At 45.5% G+C, this 24,512-nt stretch overlaps 1 protein-coding gene across 6 annotated transcripts in view; it reads right to left on the reverse strand.

Annotated features, from left to right (window-relative positions):
• The window catches only part of LOC135914469 (complement C3-like), an 87,233-nt gene that overhangs the window by 23,520 nt on the left and 39,201 nt on the right, over nt 1-24,512 (reverse strand). For 3 of the 6 annotated variants that reach the window (XM_070540036.1, XM_065447349.2, XM_065447347.2), the window contains exons 16-31: nt 22,493-22,642; nt 21,438-21,567; nt 20,693-20,746; nt 19,584-19,775; nt 17,574-17,754; nt 15,900-16,128; nt 14,910-15,119; nt 14,032-14,131; nt 13,211-13,312; nt 12,309-12,497; nt 12,167-12,242; nt 9,914-10,070; nt 8,812-8,934; nt 7,860-8,057; nt 3,734-3,914; nt 2,159-2,325 (exon numbers count right to left, since the gene is read on the reverse strand). In XM_070540036.1, coding sequence (XP_070396137.1) covers nt 2,159-2,325; nt 3,734-3,914; nt 7,860-8,057; nt 8,812-8,934; nt 9,914-10,070; nt 12,167-12,242; nt 12,309-12,497; nt 13,211-13,312; nt 14,032-14,131; nt 14,910-15,119; nt 15,900-16,128; nt 17,574-17,754; nt 19,584-19,775; nt 20,693-20,746; nt 21,438-21,567; nt 22,493-22,642 — 2,439 coding nt within the window. The remainder of the gene's footprint in view (nt 1-2,158; nt 2,326-3,733; nt 3,915-7,859; nt 8,058-8,811; nt 8,935-9,913; nt 10,071-12,166; nt 12,243-12,308; nt 12,498-13,210; nt 13,313-14,031; nt 14,132-14,909; nt 15,120-15,899; nt 16,129-17,573; nt 17,755-19,583; nt 19,776-20,692; nt 20,747-21,437; nt 21,568-22,492; nt 22,643-24,512) is intronic. The other 3 variants (XM_065447348.2, XM_065447351.2, XM_065447352.2) reach the window with 3 other exon arrangements.

Genomic DNA, 24,512 nt, shown 5'->3' on the forward strand with positions numbered 1-24,512 from the left:
AAGATGAGTGCCCTGTAGCAACGTTGGCACAAGAGACGTTCCTTGTTCGACCACCCTTGATCAACATAGACAGAGACACAGAGTGAATAAGAAAATGCAAGCGCTCACTACGCACCGTTTTGTACCAGAAAACAAAAAATCACTCAGCACATCCATTGCGTCTGCGCACGCGTGGAGCACAACACAACACTGCTGCAGTGGATATATTTCTTTTATCACAGATCTGCATCTTTAGCACTAACTAAAAAAAATACACGCACAAAATTCTCTGGGAGTTGTCTAGGTATGCGTAAGCATTGTGCCACTTGCTCATATCCGTGCCGCCCGGTGTCATGCTCGATGTTATGAAACTAGCTCCGAGCACTTTATAGCTTATCAACCCTTAGCAGTCGTTATCAAGCTCATACGACTACGTCCGTCCCTTATCAACCTTTATTGGTTATCGACCTTATCGGACTCGATTCAATACTTCTCTGTCCTTATCAACACTATCGGACTTGATCCGACCCTTCCCAACCGTTATCAGTGCTTATTAACACTATCAGAATTTATCCCACCCTTATAAACCCTTATCGCGCATTAGCAACTTATCCATCCGCGTCGAAACATTATCAACAGTGATGAGATCCATACAAACCCTCATCACTCCGTATCATCCTTATCAAGTCGTTGACTGCTTATCTGCCTGTGTTGCGCGACGTGATGCGCGTGAGCCCTAACAGATTGGTGGCATTTCGGTCGGTGAAGGAACGCTCCGACGGAAGGGGGCATCCATCGGCCACCGAAACGTAACGGGGATGTGGCATGTTTGACATTAAATTTTCGCAAAATCGGAATTTTCTTGATGTCTACAATGCACCAAGTCGGTTCTACATGTGGTTCCAGAGATGTCTTTTATTCCACCATCACCAAGTCTTTCAACAAAGCCTTCATAGAAGCTGTTGTTTTATACATTATTTTCTTTATAGCGATTCGTCTTACGTGACGGACAGGGTTCTTCGTTGGGTAGGCGTAAGAATGCTTACGCACTTAAAAGCCACGGCATACTTTGACGGTGCGTTGGAAAATCATAACGCTGATAGCTGTGTATAATTTGTTGAGCAACATTCCTTCCTTTGTCGTTCTCACGGGCTGTTGTGGTCACCTTATCAGATAACGATCCTATGTTTTCACGTGTAGGGTGTTAGCGCTAATTGTTGCTTTGTTGAAAATAACCTCCACGTGTTACTCAGTGTTTCATGGTGGGTGCTGATAATCTGTGCAGTAGGTTACTGCTCTGTTTGTCGTCAGGCTGACTTATATTTTTAACTCCCGATACCTATCCTGAAAAACTGCAAGAAACATTTTTTGTTGAGTACATTGTTTCACCAAAAGGAAAATAAAGACTAAGGAGGGCAAGTAAGATATTTCAATATCTATAGAGGCACGGGAGCATGAATTGTCTATAGTTAACAAAGGTAATGCGCATTTACCTGCGCATTGCATAGGTTTCTTGGAACGACGATGCCAGTGACTAATACGTGAGATTAAGATACTTGGCGGGAGTGATGAGTTAGCAAGATAAATTTTGGAAGCACCTCACATAAAAGAGAGAGGCACCACTTGTATTAGTGACACTTCTCTTTTTCTGTTCGACAACGAGATGCAGCTGTTGAAAACGTCACTGTAATCGCTCTAGACAACATCGACGTACGCATGGGCATTTGCTGATTCGCCTTGTTCTGCTGCAACAATAAAATAAGTCCAGCGCTCGACCTATTGTTTCTTACTTGCCCTCCTTAGTCTTTATATTACTTTTGACGCAACAATGTATTTATTAGATCCCAACGAACTCGCCAAGCAACAAGTTTTACTAAAAAAATTAAGTTTGCTTTACTTCCGTGAGGTGCACTAGTAGGACTCGACCTTTGCAATATTGGTACGAACTGGTAGGACGAGTACAGCTCGAGCTTGAACGTTGAAGGGCTAAAACACTACGTGTGCTTTACGTCTCTGCTCCAGTGAACAGTAAGCGTAATTACCTTTCTTATTTCATATTCGGAGCTCTTTCTTTTTTGTACGTTCGTGCTCGATTCGAAAACATGGCTTTTCGAACACCCTTGCTCAGAGGAGCACTCTTCCCTGCAAAGCAAGCCCGAAAGGCTTTCCGCGAACTGACCTGCGTCGAGGCGAACGACCCGGACGCCGAACGGTGGGTGTTGAGCCAGTTGACTATCGTCTTGGCCGTCTCGAGCTCGTTGTGGGCGAGCATGGCCAGCAGCGCGTAGCTGGTGCCTTCCACGACGAGCGGGCTCGCCTCGGTGCCCGTACTCCTCGTGCTCAGCACTGCAAGAGCAATGGAATCAACCGGTCGTCAACCGGTCATCAACCTTCACGATGTGCCATTCCTGACCTCGGTCATGATGCACTGCTACACATTGCCAATCAATGGACTTGAAAACCTCGCCCACCTTTCAACACAACACAAAAGGAAATGAGCACAGCCCCGCGTGCGCGATGTGTTGCTAGGCTTACGGAATCCATTCGCGAGAACAAACTCCGGTTTGTTGGTTTCGAACCGGGTGTCCCCGCATACGCGAGACAACTGCGATATCGGGGCTTTTTTTTTTTTGCACTCGGAAAATAAGAAATGCTACTATTACATAGTCTATTACCTCTCTGTAGCTGAATATTTGCGAACAAGTACTTTCCAGCAACAGTTTCCCCTGGCAGTCGATTGAATATTATGAAGCAGTACACTCGGATGGCTAGGGAATTCATGTACAAGAAAAAACACGTTGACTGAAAGCATAGAAAAAGAACCAGGAAATACACCAGCAAGGATTAGACTAACGACTTGGACAAGCGACATGGAATACGTTGTTCGACATAATGTGCGAGCACAATGGCTAGACGCAATTTAGAAACCATAACCGGATATCTGGAAACACGGTGTTACAGAAAATTTGTTGATGATTATGCATAAACAGCGCGTATAAATAGTGCAGAAATCATTGGGCCTATTAGAATATCCCACTATCCGTCCAGATATAAATCAATACAATGTTGCTTTTCTTACTCTCTCCTACAAATAGTGCTCGCTCTGTTTTTTCGTACTCACTCCTTCTAAGCCTTTGTTTTCAAGTCGCGCTGATATGTACCCGGTAGGTAAATATGTACGTAGTTTATCTTTGCCCCAGGCCTTGTGCTTCACAGGTAATATTCGAAATGTGAATTAATCCGTGGTGCCCGATAGTAAAGGACGGCTGGGGCATTGGTACTGGTGACGCGAATGTAAAGAACAGATCGAATCAAAAGACATCGTATTTTAGGACAGTAACGTTAAGAGTTGATGGTTCGTTAATAGAAACAACGGATCTTAAGGGGCCGATACTAAGCGCAGAAGAAAGCTAAATATAAGGAACTTAGCACCGACATGTTTCAGAGGGGACGCTCGTCAAATCACATCTGTGATGGAGATAGGTAAAGTACGCGTGGAAAATCGAAGACCCAAGGTAAAGTAATACGGAGCGTTAAGCAAGTTTTCTAATAAGAACAATTAAACTTACTCTAAAGAAAGAAAGTATTTAACGAATACGAAACAGAGAACCTGGCGGAATGTGCAAGGCCCCACTGTCTCACATGGTACTCTAAATGTCAGCAACATGATCAAGAGCAGGCGCATCAGCTGCGGCAAATTTAGCAACGTGGATTTGAAGCCGGCTTACCGGAGAGATGCGGAATGGCTACTCACTGGGATCGTAGACGAGCCTGTCCTTGAGGGCCGACAGGGCGGCGTGCTTTTCTGTGTCGTTGGCTTGGCTCAGCGCGTACGCCACCACGGCCGCGACGTAGGGCTCGTCGTTGTCGAACGCGTGCTCCCGGAGGTACTTGACGGCCAGCTCCACGGTGCGCGCCAGTATCTGGAAGTAAGCCTTAGGGAGGTTCAAAAACGAACACTTACACAGACACTAAAGAGCAGCCAGTAAGCTACATTACAGTCTGGATAAACTTTCATCTCTATATGTGCGTGTGCGTGTGGTTAGGATTTTATGTGTTTTCGGGTAAAAAAAAAAATTTCGGGCAGAAAATGAAAGGCAGTATTCTCATTTTTCGATCGCTGTGACAATTACCGCAGCGCCGTTATGTTGGTAAGAAATTACTGATTCTGTTCTCGCTTCGATAATCAACGTGAGACTCTCCAGTGTGCCTTGAATAGACTGGATGACAGGCCATTTACGGAAGCGAAGATCTTGGGAGCCTGGCCTCACAGTTCATTAGCGCAGAAAGCAGTTCGAGCGCTTTTTCACTACCGGAAGGCAACTGACTTGAGTGCCCGACTATAAACATCCTACCCCTAACTTCCCGCTCTCTCTCTCTTTCACTCCCCATTCCCCTACCCACGTGTAGGGTAGCAAACAGGACTCAGTCTGGTTAACCTCCCTGCCTTTCCTTCCTTCATTCTCTCTCTTTCTCTACTGATTTCGACGTATTTTTGGCTATTCATGTATTTGCTTTGCGGCGAAGTTCACAAAACTCAATTAGCTGTTCTGTTCCTTCAGCATAAAGCGTGAGATCTTTGCTTATTGATGAACTGCGAAAGGAAAAATAGTCATTCATCGGACTGCGGCGCCAACATGCAAAATCAACCCGATACCCAAGCCCGAGACATAGACGGACGTTTCAAATGCGAAGCTTTCTCTCTGAGAAATGCGTATTGAGTTTCTTTTGCTGTTTTATGGTGCAGTCTGATCAATGAATATGCTTGCTTTCGGGAACCCTCTTCCACCTTGATGGCTTCCGTAGAAATGATTAGCCATATCATAAACTATATTAAATGGTCACGAGCAGACGGTTGTTCGTATCTTACGGCATCACGAGGAGCGAGCTAAAGAGCTTCCAATACCTCTTATTGATTTCTTTTATGGCTTACCATGACTCATATATTGTTAAAACTAAATTTTTTTGTTATTTCGGCGGCTTAATTTACGACGTAGACTAACAATCCTGCTCAGCTAAACCTTTCGCCATCTTTCTGTGCCAAAAAAAAAGAAGCCTCGTTCGTACGCATGTTAGATTATTTGTTTTGCGTGCCGGCAATGAGGCGCTCTTGCCCATTCTAATATTTACCGTTGCAGCGCGTTCGCATAATGGTCTCTGAAGAAGCCTCGGCCCATTAATCTACGAGGTCACCACGTGGAAGACCAGTGGTTTGTTCGCTTGTTTCCTTCCGCGAAACGCTTCTAAAGATCGCATCTTGCAATAGTAGCTTGCCATGTGACTCTCGCGATCGATAGTGTGACTTTCACTTTAGCTGCCATGAAGCTCCAGGAAGGATTTTGCATTAGCCGAGAGCCCCAAGGCTTCCAGCTGTGTTTTGCCTAGCTAGCCTTAGCACATGGTATATTGCTATATTATTTGCATTTCTCGCACAAGAAGTGCCACTTAGTATCTGCACGTTCAATCATATTTGAAAAGTGTAATAAGGTTGCTATTCGTTTGTACAAAAAAAAATGAAATTTCTGATACTGTTGATATCCAACCCCTACATGGTGGTCCCATGCGTCCACAACAACAAAAAAATCAAGAAACTTTTGCAACCTTCGCGAGAAACGGCAACTCTTATCCCCCATTTGAAACACATAAAACGAAGAAATGCTCTGATGGGGTATTAATTGCTTTTTGCTGTACTTAAAAAAATGGAACACAATACAAGTCTTGCGTTTGCGGTCCCTTAATATATCAGAAGCTATTATCATTTTGTTTTCAGTGAAGCTGTATATGGCTAGCCGATTCGTCCGTCCACCTGTCGCCTGTACGCCGAAAACTCTTCGGGCGCAACCACACGCGCATTCGCGAAAAAAATAATTGAAACAGAAGCGCGCGATTGGCTGCGCTAGTAGTGACGTTGTCGCTCTCCGTCGCAGACGAGCGCGTGCGCAGCAGTTTCTCTCCGACTCCGAAACGGGTAGGCCACGCGTCATACGTACTCCAAAGGAGCAGGCAGCTTTCGATCAGCAACGCCGCGAGCAGGACCGGGAACGAGCTCGTCTAAGCCGTGCCGATGCTGCAGCGTGGACACAAGAACGGGCTCGTGCAGCCAAGTGCAAGCAGCAACTGCGTACCGAGGATCCGGCGGCCTACCAAGCCGTCGTTTAATAGACCGTCGTGATCAACCCAATGATAAACAACGGGACTGCACGTTCAGCTTCGCTGGTTAACAATATGTACGGAGTGATTGGGCAGTGATTTTTTTTTTCAGTTGAAAAGAACTAGTCGGTGGTCCATCGTTAAATCGTTGCATTGAGGACATTAGGCCGGCAGTCCCTGCGGAGAACCGTACTTCACGCATTTATTTTATGCATTTTGTTAGTTTTTGGTGAATGCTTTCTGGCAAGCCCGGAATTTTAAAAAAAAAGAATAAACTGCATATTTACTTTTTTTTGTGGGCGTCATTATGAGGAGTGCAAAGTTCGTATAGTTTTAACGATATTGATATCAAAGGTGTATCAGCCCATTCATATAATTCTGGTTCATGTTAACCCCAACTTACATCACTGGGAAAGCCGCTAGATTAAAACGTAACTAATTGCATTACTTTCTTTTATTGATTTGTCTTTTTACTAGTTGGTTCCTTGACTGCCGAATGTAGTCATGATTTCCTCTTTCTTGCGTTCTTCTTTCTCTTCTTTGTCAGGCACAACAAGCCATTCTAGTCATCTGGACTCAGGTTTCCTGTTTTTTCCGTCCAGAATATGCACAGCGTTCTGTAGACAGTTCCAGCGTCTGTCACTCACGTCTTTTCTTTCTTTTCAGTTGACTCCCTTATTCTCGTGTGCTTTTGATATTGATTCCCGATGCCTGATTCCTTCTAGCCTCGGATAGCTGCTCAGGAGTTCACGTCAGTTGTTGACGCTGCTGCTGTTTCATAAATGGTCGCCGAACTGCAACGTCAACAAAACCAACATTTCCATCGGCTCATCTACATTCCACGGAACACTTGCCGAGTTGAAAATGAAGCCAGCTAATGACACATGTACTAAGTTAATGACAGGAAGGGCAAACACGTTCGTCCTTTCCTATATTGGTATTTCCCTTATTTTTCTATCTACGGAGCTCAGCAGGAGATTTATTGCGTACAGCAGGCAGGCGGTGGTCTATTCGAGCAACATTACGGATGCAGATAACCGGCGGATGATTGGAGTTGTAGCATGCTTGCCAAGGGAATCGACAAGTGCAGCCAAGGACGGCAGAAAATTAGATGTTTTGACGAGGGGTGAAATCTGCGAGAATAAAATGAAGTCGGCAACCGCAAGACGAGAGTGATTGCCATGGTTGTGCTCTGAGAGATGGAAAAGGCTGGTGGTGATGACGATGTTCGCATTTGTGACCCACTTAGTGGGACAGCTAATCTTCGAGTGCCTGCTGAAAGACCACGGTTTATTGTAATGTCTCGTTCCACCCTCTCCAGGTGAACATTTCTTCCGTTCAGCTGGTGTCACAGATTTCGTCTCAGAGTGCCGAAGAGGGCGTGTGTGATTCAGCATTGCTTGTTGGTTTCGAAGGCCACGTTGAAGTCTCGCTTTTCATGTTCGAGTCTTCGGTATCATGCTCGCATATGACGCCAGTAGTTCAAGCATAATCTTGTTCCAAGTATCTACAGTAAAGCATTCTCGTTCGAGAAAGACCATCGTAACTCTGTAGACACTAGCTGAAGTTGTCACGTCCGGAATTGACGAGAACTCGTTGACAATGCCAGCAACCACTCTGTTTGATACCGTCATGCTTCGACCTATAACAATGCAATCTCTCTTTGAAGATATTAATGTTCTACGACTCTGTCAAGCTCTCCTCGCCATGCATTGTAAGAGAGCCCTTACTTGAGACTCTTGACCCGTCTCGTCCATGACTGGCTCGGGCGAGTCGTCTTCGACAGCATCCATCCAATCGGGCCACACGTTATCATCACTCTTGTCAAACTCCGGCACCCCTTCCATTTCAAACATTGTTGGTAGTCCAGGAAGCCCAGCCACGGTGGATAGGTCGCTTGCGTCGTGTGAAAGTGAACGCCGCCACATCTGACAACATGTTTGGACGGACGAAGCAGACGTCTCAGTATCAGTGTCCGATTTCTTGATACCAAATTTTGTACCACTCTTGTTCTTTTTGGCGGTAGTAGCAGAGTTCAGTTATCTTGTATTCTCTTTCAACTTCTTGTATTGTTTATGATACAGCATGAGTGTATTATAGATTAAATTTACGTGTTTTTATGACATACTATGTTCGTGCTATTATTGCTATGTTATTTAACGCTGTAGTATTTATTGCTATGTTAGCCAATGCTATCTTTCAGTTTAGCTTACACTGATATATACATCGAAATCGCGCTATATATGTGCCATGATGCGAAGCCCTGCTTTTTGTCAGGTTTACCGGGCCTCTGTCAAGCTGCATATAGCAGATTGTTGGCCAAGAAAATATTGCAAGGTTCGTTTGGAAAAAAATAGAAAGAATTAAATTGAAATGAACTGTATGTCAGAATCGTCTGACAATATTAGATTAAGCAGGCAATTACTTTTTACTACATCACAAAAAAATTGTACGACATACACAGCTGCCAACTTAAAAAGGAAACATTTTTTAATAGACAAAAGTAAGAAGAACCACAGCAAAGGAATAAAGATCTGATCTAACTTATGTGTATGCATTTAAGCATTTAAGCATTTAAGCATTAAGCATTTTAGCATTTAAGCGTAATTTCTCTGGCGACCACTGTGAACATTTTTAGCGAATAAACAACAATAAACGGGAGCGATAAGTCGTGGTAATTACCGTTTTAGAGTTGGAAGAGAAGGCGTCGTGCTTGTCACGTGCTACGCCGCTGGGAGGATGCATGCACTCGAAGAAAGTGAGCAACACAAACGCAGTCATGGGCACGGAACCACGAACACCACCCTGGGAAAGAAATGAAGGAACTATTAAATGTTTACATCAAGAAAAAAAAACACCCATGTTTCGTTAGTGGAAACCGGAATTACGAGGGCAGGGAGGAGTGGGGTGAAAGAAACACAGCTTTCATCATCCTCTTCCAGGTGGACCGTCCACAGATTATCCCAATAGGACGACCGGCCTTTGCCTACAAACAAGATCCTAGAACGCAGACGTCACAGTTCAATGGGGCACAAACCCCTGAAATCGTGTGTGCGTGTCTGCGTGTGTGCTAAAAGTAAGAAGAAATTGGTATCTCAAGCGCAGACTTTCCTGATCTTGGCGCATGCACGACGCTTCGAGAAAGTAGTTCCGAAAGGAGCACATTAATCTTAAGCAATTGGCATTTGGCGTCACTAACATGTCTCGCCCATTAAATCTATTTACCTGCGCATAAGAGATGAAGAGAAGCCATGCATTTTGCATTGTGAATTTCCATGGATTGTTATGAGCACTTTTGAACACTAGTGACATGAACAGCTATGAACTTCTGAAGTGTCGACAGCTCCCGGCTGCATAAGAACACAAGGACACAGCAAGACGAACACAGTACAGCCATTAGATGATTTATTGTTAATTTCATTCTCGTTCTTGCTTGCTAGCTCCTTACGCCTACGTCGTCCGTCATCTTGTTTTTTTAATAGGGGTACAGGCGAAAAGTTGGTAATAATTTTGGGCATTACCTTGCAACAGAAAGCAACCATATTGCCTAACTGTAAGACGAAACCGGAAAGGAGCTGGAATATTTTAATAGATGCTTTCGGCTTCCTTACTGTCTCACGCGACATGCAACCGATTAAGCGATTATTAGGTAATCAGTAAACCCACCAACGCTCAAACATTCCAGCAGTGTGAAATCTACGGCCGCTTCACCTAAACGCCGTTTCCTGTTTGCATAGAACAGCATACACAGTTTCCAAAGACAGAGTCTCAGTCTATCGCGTACCAGCATGACCTTGTGCATGATGGGCCTCTGTTCCTCGAAGTTGCCGTCTAACTTCTGCGCCGCCGCCAGCCAGAGCATGCCGCTCTCGATGACTGTGGGATCGATGCTTGCGTATCGCCTCGCCTTGCAGAAGATGCGCATCACGAATGCGGTTAACCTGCGGAATCAGTGAAGGATAGACTTTTGGGCACTGGTCGAACATCTTGAAGGGGCAGCGCGAAAAGACGATGACAGAAGGCAGGAACACACAGGACAGCGCTGAACTCACAACTAACTTTATTCAAAGGCATACACACACTTATGTACACAACCCATAGCCACGTGCTCTCCCATCTATGGCGTCATGATCAGTGCGCAGGCAAAAAACACGCAAACCCATTTAATCTATGCTACGCTATGAGGCGGCATAGATTCAAATTCACTATCACGCAAATTTAGCGATGGCATGCTTACACAACGCGACCCCTTTTTCCTGATATAGAAGGCCTCAATAATCTCCCTCGTAGTCTGATTTTTATGCGCGGAAAGTATTGTGGTGTTCCTGCCTTCTGTCATCGTCTTTTCGCGCTGCCCCTTCAAGATGTTCAGGAAGCAGTGAGATTGGCGTGTATCTGAGGACGATATCGCACCCGCCGCGGTGGCTTAGCGGATGTTCCGTTGAGCTGCTAAAGCACGAGGTCGCGGGATCGAATCAATAACGTCCTTGTTCCCGTTCGTTGGGGGCACGTTAGACATCCCCTGGCGGTCAAAAATAATCCGGAGTCCCCCTTAAAGGCGTGCCTGATAATCAGATCGTTGTTTTTGCACGTAAAACCCCAGAAGTCGCAGTAAGATATCGTCCGAAAAAAAAAGAGAAAGTTGAAGCTGAGTTCTAAATGACTATCCGGACAGCTGGCAAAAAAAAAAATTCCATGAGAATTAAGCTCCTCCCGTACCGTCACTTCCTTCACACGATATATACCACTCTCTCTCGCTCTCTCTCTCTCTTTCTCTCTCTCTCTCTCTCTCTCTCTCTCTCTCTCTCTCTATATATATATATATATATATATATATATATATATATATATATATATATATATATATCAGTAAGGAAGGATTTATTGAGCTATGTGTCCAAAGCGCCGATAAGACGCAGCCTGCCAGCAATATTGCGGCTTTGTCTTGCGCTAATGCATTTCCTGTGTAAATCATTAGTACCTCACCCTCACAAAGAAAAAAAATTGTCTCAATCTCCCCGAATTCAGAGAGCATCGCGTATTTTCGCCACTAGAACCCGCACAAGAAAGACCACCTCACATCAACGGCTCTCACGATTCTGAACTAAGTCACTGCAATTCATTTACTGCGACAGCCACTTACTCACCTGACCACCCTTAACATTCCCTATTTTTTGCGAAATTACATGAATTCTCCACAATTTCAATGAACTGTAATCTACAGTCAGAAGAAAGCATGAAGTAAATATTATGTATGATATCCACACATACGTGCGATGCATCGAGCACGAAGCAATGACACATGGTGCAGCTCAAATAATAGACACGCAAACAAAGAAAAGCTTCTTTTGTGCTCTCAACTGCTGCCGTAGTGAAGGCGTAGTTGCAATTTTCTTGTAAATGTTGCCGTTAAAGAATGCTTCACTGCAGCAGGCTCCATCATGTGGCGAAGCCAAAAATAAAAGTAAAATTTGCGTATTTGTTTTGCCTTGCCGTGAAGCCACACTGCGCGTCAACAGTGAGAAGCGTTGAATGTGGTGATAGAAAGAAGAAAACAAAGACTGTTTATGCAGCTTTGCTTTTTGCCAACATTTGCGTTAAGTCGTCACTGTATAGATATTTCAACCTTGCGTACCTTTGTTTGCGCAGTTTGTGCCAGAGAATTGTTTTTTTTTTTCGTTTCCAAGGGCTTTGTAGACCGTTCTCAAAACTATCAGGTTGACATTCTTTCGCAGCTGAACGGCCACATTGCGGTGGCACTTCTCCTTCTTAAACCGAATGTTACGTGTCAGGTGAATGTTCCTTCAAACCAAGCAGTTTTAGACGATGCGCACACACATCGTGGGAAGAAAAAATGTAATAGTACGCACACGTTTGGCAGTTAGAATAATATGTTGACCGGCATGTCTCGGGCATGAGACGTGACGATAAAACTACCTTGGAGTTTATGAAACAAGGTCATTAGTGGCGCTGGTTAGTGCAAATGCGGGTTATTAGCGCGAAAATGCGCCATAGAAAGAAGAACCGAGAAACTCACCAGACGCTGCTTTTTCTGTGCGTGAAAGCGGAAAACGATCCATCCTTCTTGCGGAATGAAAGTTCCCGCTGGTAACCTGCATGAAATCGAATAAAGATGCATTATGGCACGTTTGCTTCCTTTTCAACGGATTAGGCGTCACCTTCTCGGATGTAGCGGTATCCCTTCTCTTCCAGCGGTTCGTCGACCAAGTTGTTCTGCTTCAGGTACTCGAGGGCGTACAGCGTCGGCGCCATGAGCATCATGTTCTGCTCGCCACATCCCGTGGGCATCGTGATAAGAGTCTCGATGTTCTCAAGCGTCGTCTGAACAGAGGGTCCCATCTGATTCCCTGGAACATAAAGCGGTCGATCGAAGCAACAGTGTTACACCATATTCTGCCATAAATTTGATGCTTGCTTTGTTTATTACTTAAAACTACGACTTGTGCTAGTTATCTCATTGTTTCAAGAAAAGTAGGAGCGTTAAAAATCCGCCTATGTCAGGTCGCCTCTCAGTTGACCACCAATGCAATACTGCAGGGGATTTCGACCTGTGGCGCACAAGGCTTTGCTTATGGAGCAGCGAGAGAAAAGGTAAACTGTGAAGCTCGAACATCTTCTCTTGATATGGCAAATCGATTCTACGGAAACCCGCAAGGTGGAGGAAGGAAGCATCATGAAAGGGAAAAATTGTCATCCATCCAAATGTAGCAAGAAGCTGCACGAGCTTCCCGCTGCATTCGGGTGGATGATAAGTTTTTCATTTCATCTCCTCTTGATCTCTACAAAGCGAGACATAGGTTGTTCGAGCAAGGATCACACTTCTTTGCAATAAAGTGCGAAGTTGGGCGGGTTGGCACGTGTTGCATAAATAAAAAACGAGCAATGGTGCAACACACAGGACATTAGAAGGAGATGGAAGAAGTGCTTTGTGTATCTACTACTCATGTCCTACGTATTGCACTGTTACTTGTTTTATTAGGCAGCACTTCTTTGTCTTCTTTTACAGACCGGAAATAGCAAAAGAAACCCATATTGGAAGCAAACGGTTTGAGTATCATACCTATGACAGACAGTGAACAGGTCTTCGTATCCGGGATAGCGTCTGGGGGCAACCGCGTATTAACGGCGATAACTTGCAGGTTTGCTCCAGGATCCAGGGAATCTGTTGACATCAAGACGTGCCTTTGAGAATGGTGAAAAATCAATGCATACTGAGTAGCATAATATATCACCCTTGGCCAGCGTTTCAAGTCGTCACCTAAGCGGTAGTAACGTACGTGTTTGCTTTATGCTTATCAGCGATGATTGTTTCCGATCAGCTTCTAAAAAACGAATGCCAACAACTGCTCAAAACTTTAGCAAAATGCACATCTTAAGCAGCAGTTGGTCTCTTGTTTTCGCATATATTTTGTCGTTCGTTGGCTCGTTCTGAATAGCTTAATTTCTATAAGCAATAATAACTACACACGCGAATATGACGGGCAAGTCGCGGCTTGGGTGTCTTTTTTGCTCGGCTATATCACGTGTAGCTCGACGTGACATCCACTGACGACGGCGTGACTCACTCCCCAACAGCCATGCGCCTCCGAGATAAAAAGCATGGGGGGGCAACTGGTCACGCCGGAGATCATGGAGGTCATGTCGCGGCTGTATTCACTAACTCATGCTGGCGCTTCAGAAGCTGCAGCGTTGGCATCACTGTGGAATGAATGTCTATCTCCCACGTGGAGGACACCGCTTCGAATCTCTAATGCGCAGCGAGGTCGTTCAGGCACGTGGCCAACACAACTGGCTTGGAAAAAGAAAATGTTGATAACGAAGCATTGAGAGCGATTTGTTGTAAAAGCACACATTCCGAGAAACTTCCAAAATCACACGTGCCTTGGTAAAGCTCGCCCCGGACACTCCGAGTTTTTCTTCTGCGAACGTTCGCAGGGTCGATGGGCACGGAGACGCTTTTCTCCACCGTCACCCCTTCCGGCTGCAAATATAAGGGTTGATTTATTGTACCATCGCAATCGCAAATTAGAGCTTTTGGCGCCGTCGAAGTCACAGCCCTGGCATTGTTAGGAACAAAACTAACACCGAGAAAGCTGCAGAATTTTTAGTCCCGTTTGGAACCGCCGTTATTCTTCCAAAAAATATTTAGGGTATTCGCCATAGCTCTTCGTACGCGGTTTGCAAAGTCGCTGCACAGTATGATAGGTTTGCGTGCTTTATGTGGTCTTCATCGAAGTTACATGATGCAGAACAATTCATCCGTATCTTCTGCTATATGCGGTATAACAAAATGCTGGTATCGCCACCGCCTGCTATTACGAACGGCGTTAGAGGAATTACCCCATTATACACTTTTAAGTCACAGCTGCTCAGGTAAGCTCCTTCCGTCACGGTTGATTGTGCAAAGCCATGAAATATCGGCTCCGTTCTTTCTATTTCACTTTTTAATCAGTGGTGCTTTTATACGGGGCGCGATACCAAGCACCTTGCGTTGTCTTTTTTCGCTCGATCCGACTGCACTATTCGAACATTCGCAAAAAAATAATAATAATAATAAATGAGAAATAGAACATCGGAAGCTTCTTCCCTCAGTATTGTTAGAATAGCCGAGCACACGCAGAAAAAAGAAAGAAATAGAACCTATTGAGCGGCGTACGATGTGCTTCGGAGTTCACGGATATCGATTTGTACCGTGCTCAGTCGGCGTGAGTTAAGCCCTATGCAGCAGTTTTCTTTCCAACAACCATCGTGTGGCTTACCACAACGTTCAGCTCCTTCTCGACGACATCCTCGCCCCTCGAACTTTTCACGTAGATCTTGATGGTGAACAGCCCTTCCTTGAGCGGGACGACGGGAAAGGTGACGCTGGACGCAGAGTTGGCTTCCACCACCACGGGGCGACGCTCCGAGCGCTCTCTCGGCAGTGCCCCCGTGCACAGACCTTCTACGCCATAGATGTAGACGTTGCCCTGTTGAGTGTGAAGAAGAAGAACGCGCGCGACGAACGCATGCACTTGTACAAACGAGGACACAAAAATGAGCGAGTTGCGCGCTCCAAATGACGGCAGTGAACTAACCGAGGCCGAAGCGGTTACCCGAAAAAAAAAAACCTGCCTGTTATTTGCCACTAGCAAGTTCCGAGTGCCACTAGCAAGTTCCGAGTGCCACTAGCAAGTTCTGAGTCAATCTAATCGGCAATGTCCTCATTCTTACTTAACTGATATTTACCTTCAAGCGATCTGATTCTGCTTTTTCGCCATCTTTTTATTTGTTATTGTTGTTTTTGTAATCGTATACTGGGGATTCACCGCAAGGCATTTATGGTAAGAGAATTAAGAAAAAGGAAACAAATTAACGCTTGCAGATCTGTGTGATGCAGGTACTGCTGCAATGAGCCAGGCTATTTGTTGTCCATTATCCAATTTATTAACATCACGTGGAACTTTCTTGGCTAATCCGCCAAAAATCGGTATGTGCCACTGATTATACCAGAATTGGCACATGTGCCACTGCCACAAATACCAATTCAATACCAGCAAAATACCAGTCGGCAGCAAAAAAAGATGAAGTTCGCCACACAGAAATGAGGTAGTCGGCAAGAAAACGGGACCAGGGTGCGAATAGAAGTAAAGACGTGAATACATTCCGGTACAACAACAAAAACATTCGCTTATAACGAATTCTCGCACATACTTCCGAGCCACCGATTTCTTTTTTTTTTTTAATAGGCAAGAGTCCCAAGCACTCACCCTCAGCGATTCAGCGCCGTAATTGTAGACCGTGACGAGCACCTCAATTTGCTCGTTGCGAACCACCTTGTACGGCAGCGCCACCTGCAGGAAGATGGGCTGGAAGACGCGCACCTCCTGTGCTTTAGGCACGCAAACGCCCCCTGCCGGGGAGACGCTGACCGCCTGAACCGACCACGTGGTGATGCTGTGCGGTAGGCTGACCGCGAAATCAGCCACGCCGTTCGGCCTGAGAGAGAGAGGAAGGTACGGAGACGTTAGCTACAAACACATCTGCGTTATGCAAAAAAAAACATTACTAATGACATTAGCGCACGCTTTTCGGCCAGTTAGTGCACATGCACCAACTGGAAACTTGAAAAGGGGGTACCAGCGAAACACAAAGGACGCGCACACAAGGAAAAGGCGTTCGACACAACGGACATTGCCTTGCGCGTCCTTTGTGTTTCGCTCGTACTCCTTGTTCAAGTTCATTACTAACGACGTTTCGTCATTTACCGGCATTTTGTTAATGACCGCCCACATTCATTCCCACATACATTTCCCTAACTCCCCATAATCTCTGCATGCGATAATCCTGCCTCATCCATGGGAGATCCTCTATAAAGCTTCATGTGGTTTTGTTTGATTGAGCGCTTTAGGCACCTTATGAGGTGGTAATGATTTCCTGCTTAAAGCACCTGCAAAGTACGATCGTTGGACACGGAAATACAGCGACACCACAAGGCGCAAATATATTGTGCCGTAACCTGGAATGCTGGAGCAGGGGTGTCATAGTTGTCGCTCCCCTCAGTCGACGACACTCCCGCAAAGTAGATATCAGAAAGCACGGCTCTATCTTTACGTTCGTTCCACCGACAGACTACAATCCGGTGCAATTTTTACAGAACTTCCGTCAGCTCTGGCAAAATTTTTTAGTGGTTATGCTCCTGTTGAGTTTCGCATTGTACTTGCGAGAAGGTGCCTCAGAAATGCAACGCTTGGTCAGCCTGCAGCTAACAACATTCATAATGTTCTTTCTGCACTGACCATTTTGGTTCTGAAATCCATTGGGTACCTCATTTGTAAAATTTCGTTTCATGTCACGCCATTCAGCTCTGTCTGAAATTACAACCCCGTCAAGTGAAGCATAATGCCCTCATAGCCACTATATTTAATACCTTTATACGATCCCGGTTGAGGCTTGAAGAACGAGCAAAATTTTTTCTCCTGAATCCCGAACTATCTGGTGTAGCTAATGCAACCTTCGAGCATTGGGCGCCGGGATATTATGGTATTACACATTGGACGATGCAATAATGAAAACACTATTCTTCTGTAAAATACACCTATCTCTCGATCTCTTCATGCCAGGAGCTTGAGATAACTAAGTTGCTCAGGGGCCTGGGTTATAAGCACGGTTACTTTAACCCTCTAATGCCAAACGTAGCGATTATACTACGCCGCTTTGATAGCTAAAAATTTTGATTTAAGCACGGGAGACTTAGCACATGTCTTATAGCGGCTTTTTTGTATTTGCTAGATGGAGCTTTCAGTTGTAGACAGTTAATCAGTATACTGATTAAGTTATAGCTCAACTAACACTTCATACATTATTTTTTTTTTGTACAGATGTGCTCTGCGCGGTCAGAAATGAAGCCTAAGAGGTCACTCTCCCAGTGTGGCGACCCTTACCCTATGACCTGCTCGTCGAACAGCCACGTCTCCCTGAAGTCCCTGCGTATCACTGTTTCGGGAGATTCGTCGCCGTCCACTTCGTCGAAGGTCTCGTCCACGGAGAACTCGACGCCCGACCGCGTCCTGTCGGGGTCATCCGGTTCCAGGAAACTGAACGGTGGCTCGAAGTGCGTACTTGCTGCCGACGTGCAAAACGGGCGGATAAAACAGGTGAAACAACTTTCCACGAGGCGAAGTTTGAATGGTGTACGTAGAATTGTAGAGTAAATTTCGTGTCACTACATTGTGCGACCCAGTCTCAAGGAGGAGGAGGACGAAAAGGAAGGAAGGAAAGGTAGGGAGGTCAACCAGACAGACGTCCGGTTTGCGACCCTGCACAGGGGAAGGGGTTTAAGGGAAGAAAAGAAAGGAGAGGGAGCGAAGAAGGTACTATCTGGTGTGTGTACATGCGGATGTCCATAACTTCACGCCTGTATAATCGGTCACTGAGGCCAGCCGCTTTCATGAAACGTAGCAGTGCCCGCGTCGCTTTGTAAGCCTGCGGCGCATGGGGCTATGGTTCGAGATTCTTAGTCTCTAAATATGGTATGTTATCTAATCGATTTAACACCCTCTGAAGAACGTCGCGTTCGTTGTCATAGAGATCCCAAAAACACAACACGTGCTCAGTCGTCTCTTCACAGTTGCACGAGTCACAGATCGGTGTGTCGGACACCCATTCTCAAAATTGCGGTTCTTTCTGCGACCCGCCTTATTAGGCGCTGTTGGATGCCTTATACTCGACACAAAAGCGCACTGCCTTGTTTCACCCCACCTAATCTTTTGTCGGGAGCATTTGCCACAAGTAGCACCACCACTCAACGTTTTTGTTTCCCTGTACATAAAACACGGCAATTGTGACTTCAATGAAGTGTTATCCGCGTACCTCCACCATACTATAATTGTCTATGTCGCCACTAAAGCGATATAGACAGTTCTTAGCTGTTATTTGTGTAATATTTTGTCTACAGAACACGTCAGATATTTCCTTTTACTGCAAAACGCAGTTTTGAGCAAGGGAACGTCCGCCCCGAAAAATTCGTTCCTAAAAATTCGTCAGCTCGCAATCAGATGTTTTGAAGGTGATTTATGCAATAGATCGCGATCGATTACGGAAGTTACTTGAACACGCGTAGCCGCAGACAAGCTGGGGCTCATAGGTTATAACACTTAGACCATCTCTCCTTCACCCTTTATGTAATGCCCCTTCGTGGGGTCCTTAAGGAAAATAAATGAAAATAAATGTATATGTATTTCGTCCTGCGTGCGAAGAGCAATTTCGCAGGTCTCCTCTCCGTAGAAACATAGGGTCTTTCGGCAGCGCAGAAAACGAGGGTATCGACAATGTGCGTTCACCTGTGTCGACATGCCAGTCTTCTGTGCTGTTGAAAGTTTATACATTAATAAGGAACCAGTTAATAGTAAGCGCTGGTTTATTGAAACTATAGAATAAATAGGAAAGAGGCAAATTGCTGCTGCGGGTCACATTGTAACTCGTCTGGCTCGAGCGGCTGACACCTGAGTGGCACTCCGCAAAAGAATACTTGAGCACATATGTATAGGCGTGTGTACGCGTATGAGCGGGTCACTTCATCTGCCACACTCTCCACATGGCGTAGCGTGTCAAGCGAATGGTCAGACAGACATCCCCGGCACCCATTAATTACCCTTTCTCTACATGTATACCATAGTCCACGTGTTTGTTTTAAGGGTGGAGGGTGAAAAGGGAGAAAGGAAAGGTAGGGAGGGTCAACCAGACGCGCGTCCGGTTTTCTACCCTACACAGGGGAAGGGGCTTAAGGGAAGAAAAGAAGAAAGAGGGGGGGAAGAAGGTGCTATCGGTGTGAGTACGTGCGGATGTCCATAACTTCACAGCGCATAGCGTTTGTGGCGTGTATTCGAATGGCACGTCCACTCAGATCCTCTTACCACTCACCTCCTCACCCCCCCGTCCCGCCGGAAGCTCACCTGCGTCAGAGGGCCTGCTGGTGGCGCTCAGGCAGCAGTCCTCGAAGGCCAGGGCGCACTGCTCGCCCTTGGTTCCCTCGATGTAGCGGCGCACGATGTGGGCCCGCGTACTGCACCGACGACCAACCCTGTCGCGCTTCAGGCCCAGCGAGCAACACTCCTTCAGGAACGGGTCGCGGCTGTACTTTCGCTCTGCGAACGGGAGAGGGGGAAGTCCCCAGTTGTGGAAGGGGAGAGAGCACAACGCACCGTTTCATACACTGGGTGCAACGCTTCAAGATGCTATAGTGATTTTTTTGCAGTCGCCGCATGCGCACTTGGAAGTAGTGCGGTGTTTCTTGACACCAAATATGTGAAACTCTTTTCTTTTTCTATATATATACAGACTCAGTATTTAATAAGAAAAGTGTTTTAATTTCTGAGCACTAGAAGTTGTAGCACGCGGCTGCTACCAAGTCGTTATAAATCTATTTGCTTTTCGTTCTTTTTGTTTTCCTGCTTATCCTCTGCAACACGTCGCGGCAGCCTCACGTGAGAGATCGCGCGATGATACGTTGTTGGTGTGCATTGAATTCGCGAAGGCTGGCCGGTAGCTGCACCTGCTTCGCGGTGTTGTGTGCAATCTTACAAATTTGGTGTGACGCTCAAAAGACACCGCGGGAAATTCACGTGAGGCAGAAAAATCAAGTACAAGAAATTGTCCACGCGATGTGAAAAGCCCGGCCGCGCCTTTTTGATTCACAGCTGTGTGTCTCTAACCAACCTGACCACAAAACGCGCAAAGTAGTACTTCTTGATGACCGCGCTTCTTCCGTAGCTTGCACAGCGTCGCTGCTAAGTGTGAAACGGGGTACAAGCAAAAATTCACAGAGGCTATGCAACGACTATCTGCTTTGGTAGCAGCATCCCGTTTCTGGGACGGATGCCGCGGGAAGCTCGATTCCCGGCCATGGCGTCCACGTTTCGATGCAAGAGGAATGCAGAAACGTTCGCGTACCGCCATTTAGTTTGGGCGCACTTTAGGAGGTCACAGGTGGCCGAAATTCTCGGCCTCACTTCGAGACGAGATCGCGTAATTTTCGTAAGCATGCGTTACGAAAATTACTCACGTGCTCTCTGATGGACGCTCCTGCGGCGACGAACCCGAGCTTCGCAGCTGCCTTCTGAAATGGTTGCAAAAAAAAGAAAAAAATAGAAACTCATTGTCAGCAGATACTATCAATCTTCCAGGTAAGTGGGCTCTAAGTGAACTGTAGAGACCCTGAATCAGTTTAGGCTGGCAGAGTATACCTTCACTTTTTTTATTCACACTTTTGTTGCGCGAATGGGAGGCTTATATGAGTAAAAAGAAAACAACAGTTATGTTTCGTTTTATTCATTTCGCGGCCTAAGCCGCCGCTGTCCTCATGACGTAAGCGCGACGTTACAAACAGCGGGCCACTTAGCAGTGTTTAAGCAGTTTTTATGCAAGAAAAGCTTCATGGACTTCCTAAGTTGATTCACTGCTTGCTTTATAGCTATCTATCTTTATTCTATCTATCCTTTATCTATCCTTACTGGCGTAACGTTTAACCAGCCCCCAGCAAAAGCTAGCTGTCGTAATATTTTATGTCACGGGGGGCTGATACGTGAATGGGAAAGTGAAGCCGCCACCCGTGTTTTCGTTATCGCGTAAGACTGTCATTTTTGGTTATCAATGAGCACATTCAAACACTCCAGCTGAAAATAATATTTGCTTGTATACACTTTCCGTTGGCAAAGTCGAACAGCATAAACTGCGAGAAATGTCTCGAGTAACATCGATCGAGCGTACAAACTCAGGTCCGAGCAATGAAGCAAAAGTTCACCAAATACCTGTCCTGACGACGTTCTCTGTTCCTTCCTCGGATATAATGACAGCGCCAAAGTTGGAGATGACTTCCTCGGACGACAGCCCGCCTCCAGGCCCGCACCCAAGCTCGTGCGACTTCAGAGTCGAGAACAGCTGCGATAGAACCACGCATAGATGGAGCGTTACGTTTTTATGCTTTCTCTTTAATATTTATTTCTGTTTTTTTTTTTCTTTGGCCGTTCACCAACTGGGTAGGTGCCAATGGGTATGTGCCTCGCGTGGGCGGGAGAACGTTGTTACGGCTGGCACCAGCGCTGTGCCCGTATGGCCGTTGCGCCTATATCATGGGACCCAAGTGGATCAGGTTTTTGCACGAGGTATCAACACAATCGAAGTCCCCCTCTGCGTTCCATACCTTGCCATTCCCAGACCTCCTGTCACTGTTCTGCATGTACCATCTTCCCAATAAAAAGAATCACCTATCTAATCGTGCGATGACACATCCCAAATCATAAGTGGCTTCTTGTTCACCAAATGACTAAAATATTCCCCCCAAATGACTCAAAATTTATTTTAACGGATACTGCTGAAATATTACCTGTGCCCGTTACTTAAGTTTGCTAGGTCGTCATGGTCTGCAAGGCGATTAACAAATGCACTTAGGTCGTCATGGTCTGCAAGGCGATTAACAAATGCACTATCTCAAATACTTCAACCGCAGTTGCAATGTCAGAGACCTTAAAGTCTGCGACATTGCATCTTCGGGGATCATGTCACTGTCGTCGCTGTCGGACACCTTAAAGGTCTCCGATAGCGACGATGCATGATTTCCGGTCCACAGTGAAGTGGATGTATTATATATTTTTCCAACTGAGAACAGATCTCCACTATTATTCCTTTCACAATTGAAACGTCGTAAACGTACAGTGAAGGACGTTGCATTCTACATTTCTTTAAATATGACAATCGAGGTACGTCTTACAAGTGAAGATATCGTGCTTCTCATTTCTGGTTGCAAAATTTCGTGTGCGTTACACTCGAGGGCGCATTAAAGTCGAGTAAGTACGGTAAGGCGTACCTTCTCCCGCGTGAGCAGACCCTTGTTGTTGAGGACGTACACGGCCTTGTCCACGCCAAGAACACCGACGCGCGTCCCGCTCTTTCCCAGGATCTTCAAGGAGCCGTTGCTGCCCGGCTCGTCGTTGTTGAAGTTGGGTTCAATGTTTATCTGCGAGCAAGCAGGCAGATTAAAAGGTCGTGCATTGCCACGTAAGCGTCGCCATACTAGGTATACTAAAAAGCAACTACAAGGAAAGTTGAGTAGATTGTATGGCGTCGACGTGGGCTAGGTATTAGCAAGTAGTTTCGTTAGCGCACAAACTACGCTCAGTGAGGTGGCACGTCGCTTTCACTCAACACCATGTTTGCTACCAGTACTTCAGTTTTGTAGAGAATAAATCCGAAATACATGTAGCCTGTGGTTACGGCACACTGAAAGAAACAGAAATTTTCTCAGTGCGAAAGCAGCGCTACTGCCTCGAAGGGGACGCAATGCCTGCTGCCTTTCTACAGCAACAGGCAGCGCCATGGTTTCCTCCGCTGAACATTTTTTAAGTTTTTTTTTTGTGACTATCATCGCAGGTGCCGAGTACTTGTTATGTGCTTCTGAAACAGGCAAGCGCTGCATCAGAACGCGCCATTACGCACGAAATGCACTCCGAATTAAGTACCTTCCTGCGCGAAATTTGAGCGCAGGGAGAACGGATTCCTACTTATTTAATGCCAGACTACTTTGTAGACTGGACATACGGTATAACTTGTACGTATATACACGTCCACATTAGCACCCACTGAAATAAACTGAAAACTGACGACTGAAGAGCAGTACGAAGTTACAGAAACACATTCCATGTCCATCAATTACTACACAAAAAACAGCTTCACACACAAACTGACGTTATGTTGAAGAGGCTCTCACCGTAATGACGTTTTTGATAAGTCCATGGCAATCAACTGAAGTGAATTGATAAGTGCAAGGGAATCAACTGCGTATGAGATACACACAATAAAAAGAAGTTAACATATTCCCCAAACGTCGAAAAAAGCATCGTAAAATGAAGTTAAGCTAGTTCTTAACGTTGATATCAAAGGTGAGGCCATAAATTTTGAAGTGCCGAATTAGATTACTTTTATCTATGAGAACAGCGTTTCCTCGTCAGGTCTTGGCTTAGTATATTAGCTTTTAAGACGCTGTCTCCTCTGTTATCGATCAGTCGCTGTGGAGAGATTGGGTAATAAAGTACCGTGTCAATTACCATTTCTGTCTATTCAACAGCGAAAAATAGGCGATAATAATATGTTACTTTATTTTTGTTTTATGGTTTTCTTCTTATTTTTTCAGTTGCGCTTGGAATACGTAACCACCTGGAATAATTTTGATGTGAATAGCATTCTCGGTGTTGTGGGCAAGTTTCCTCTGCAGTTGTTATCTACGTAACCAAGTTCCTGGGTCGATTCCGAAGAGAGTGCAGCATAGATATGTGCTTCTATTCACCCTTCTTTTATAGCGAATAGCATTCTTAGCATTTCCAGACCAGTTTTCTTTCCGGCTATCTATCAGACCGTTTCCATGGGCAGATCCCGAAGATTGTGCAGCCCAAATATGTGGTCCGATCCTGCATATAGTGCGTTCTCAAAACGTGAACCCAACGTTGTTGACGGCGCTCTTCAATGAAAAAAAAAAAGGAATCACTTCAGATTTCTCCAAAATCATTTTCGTCTCAAGAGAATGCGAGTCGCATGCATGGATAGTCACCCTAGAAGTTCCACCCAAATTACTTTACGGAAGGCGGAGTTTGCGGAATATTTGCTTCACCATGTTATTTGTTGTTGTTTTGAATTTTTCTTTTCTTCGTTCTCTGTCCCCGATCCTCCAACGCCTCAAATAGGAGGGAGCAGTATTTGCAAATAACTATTAAAAATAAAGTGATAATGAAAGTAATAAAGAGACAATGATTCCTCGACTGAAAACTCGACTAACATCCCACGTCTCTCCACAGCGCTACGCTAATGCGTGACACATTTTCTTTTTTTCGATT

Source organism: Dermacentor albipictus, chromosome 6 (assembly GCF_038994185.2).
Source record: "Dermacentor albipictus isolate Rhodes 1998 colony chromosome 6, USDA_Dalb.pri_finalv2, whole genome shotgun sequence".
NCBI lineage: Eukaryota > Metazoa > Arthropoda > Arachnida > Ixodida > Ixodidae > Dermacentor > Dermacentor albipictus.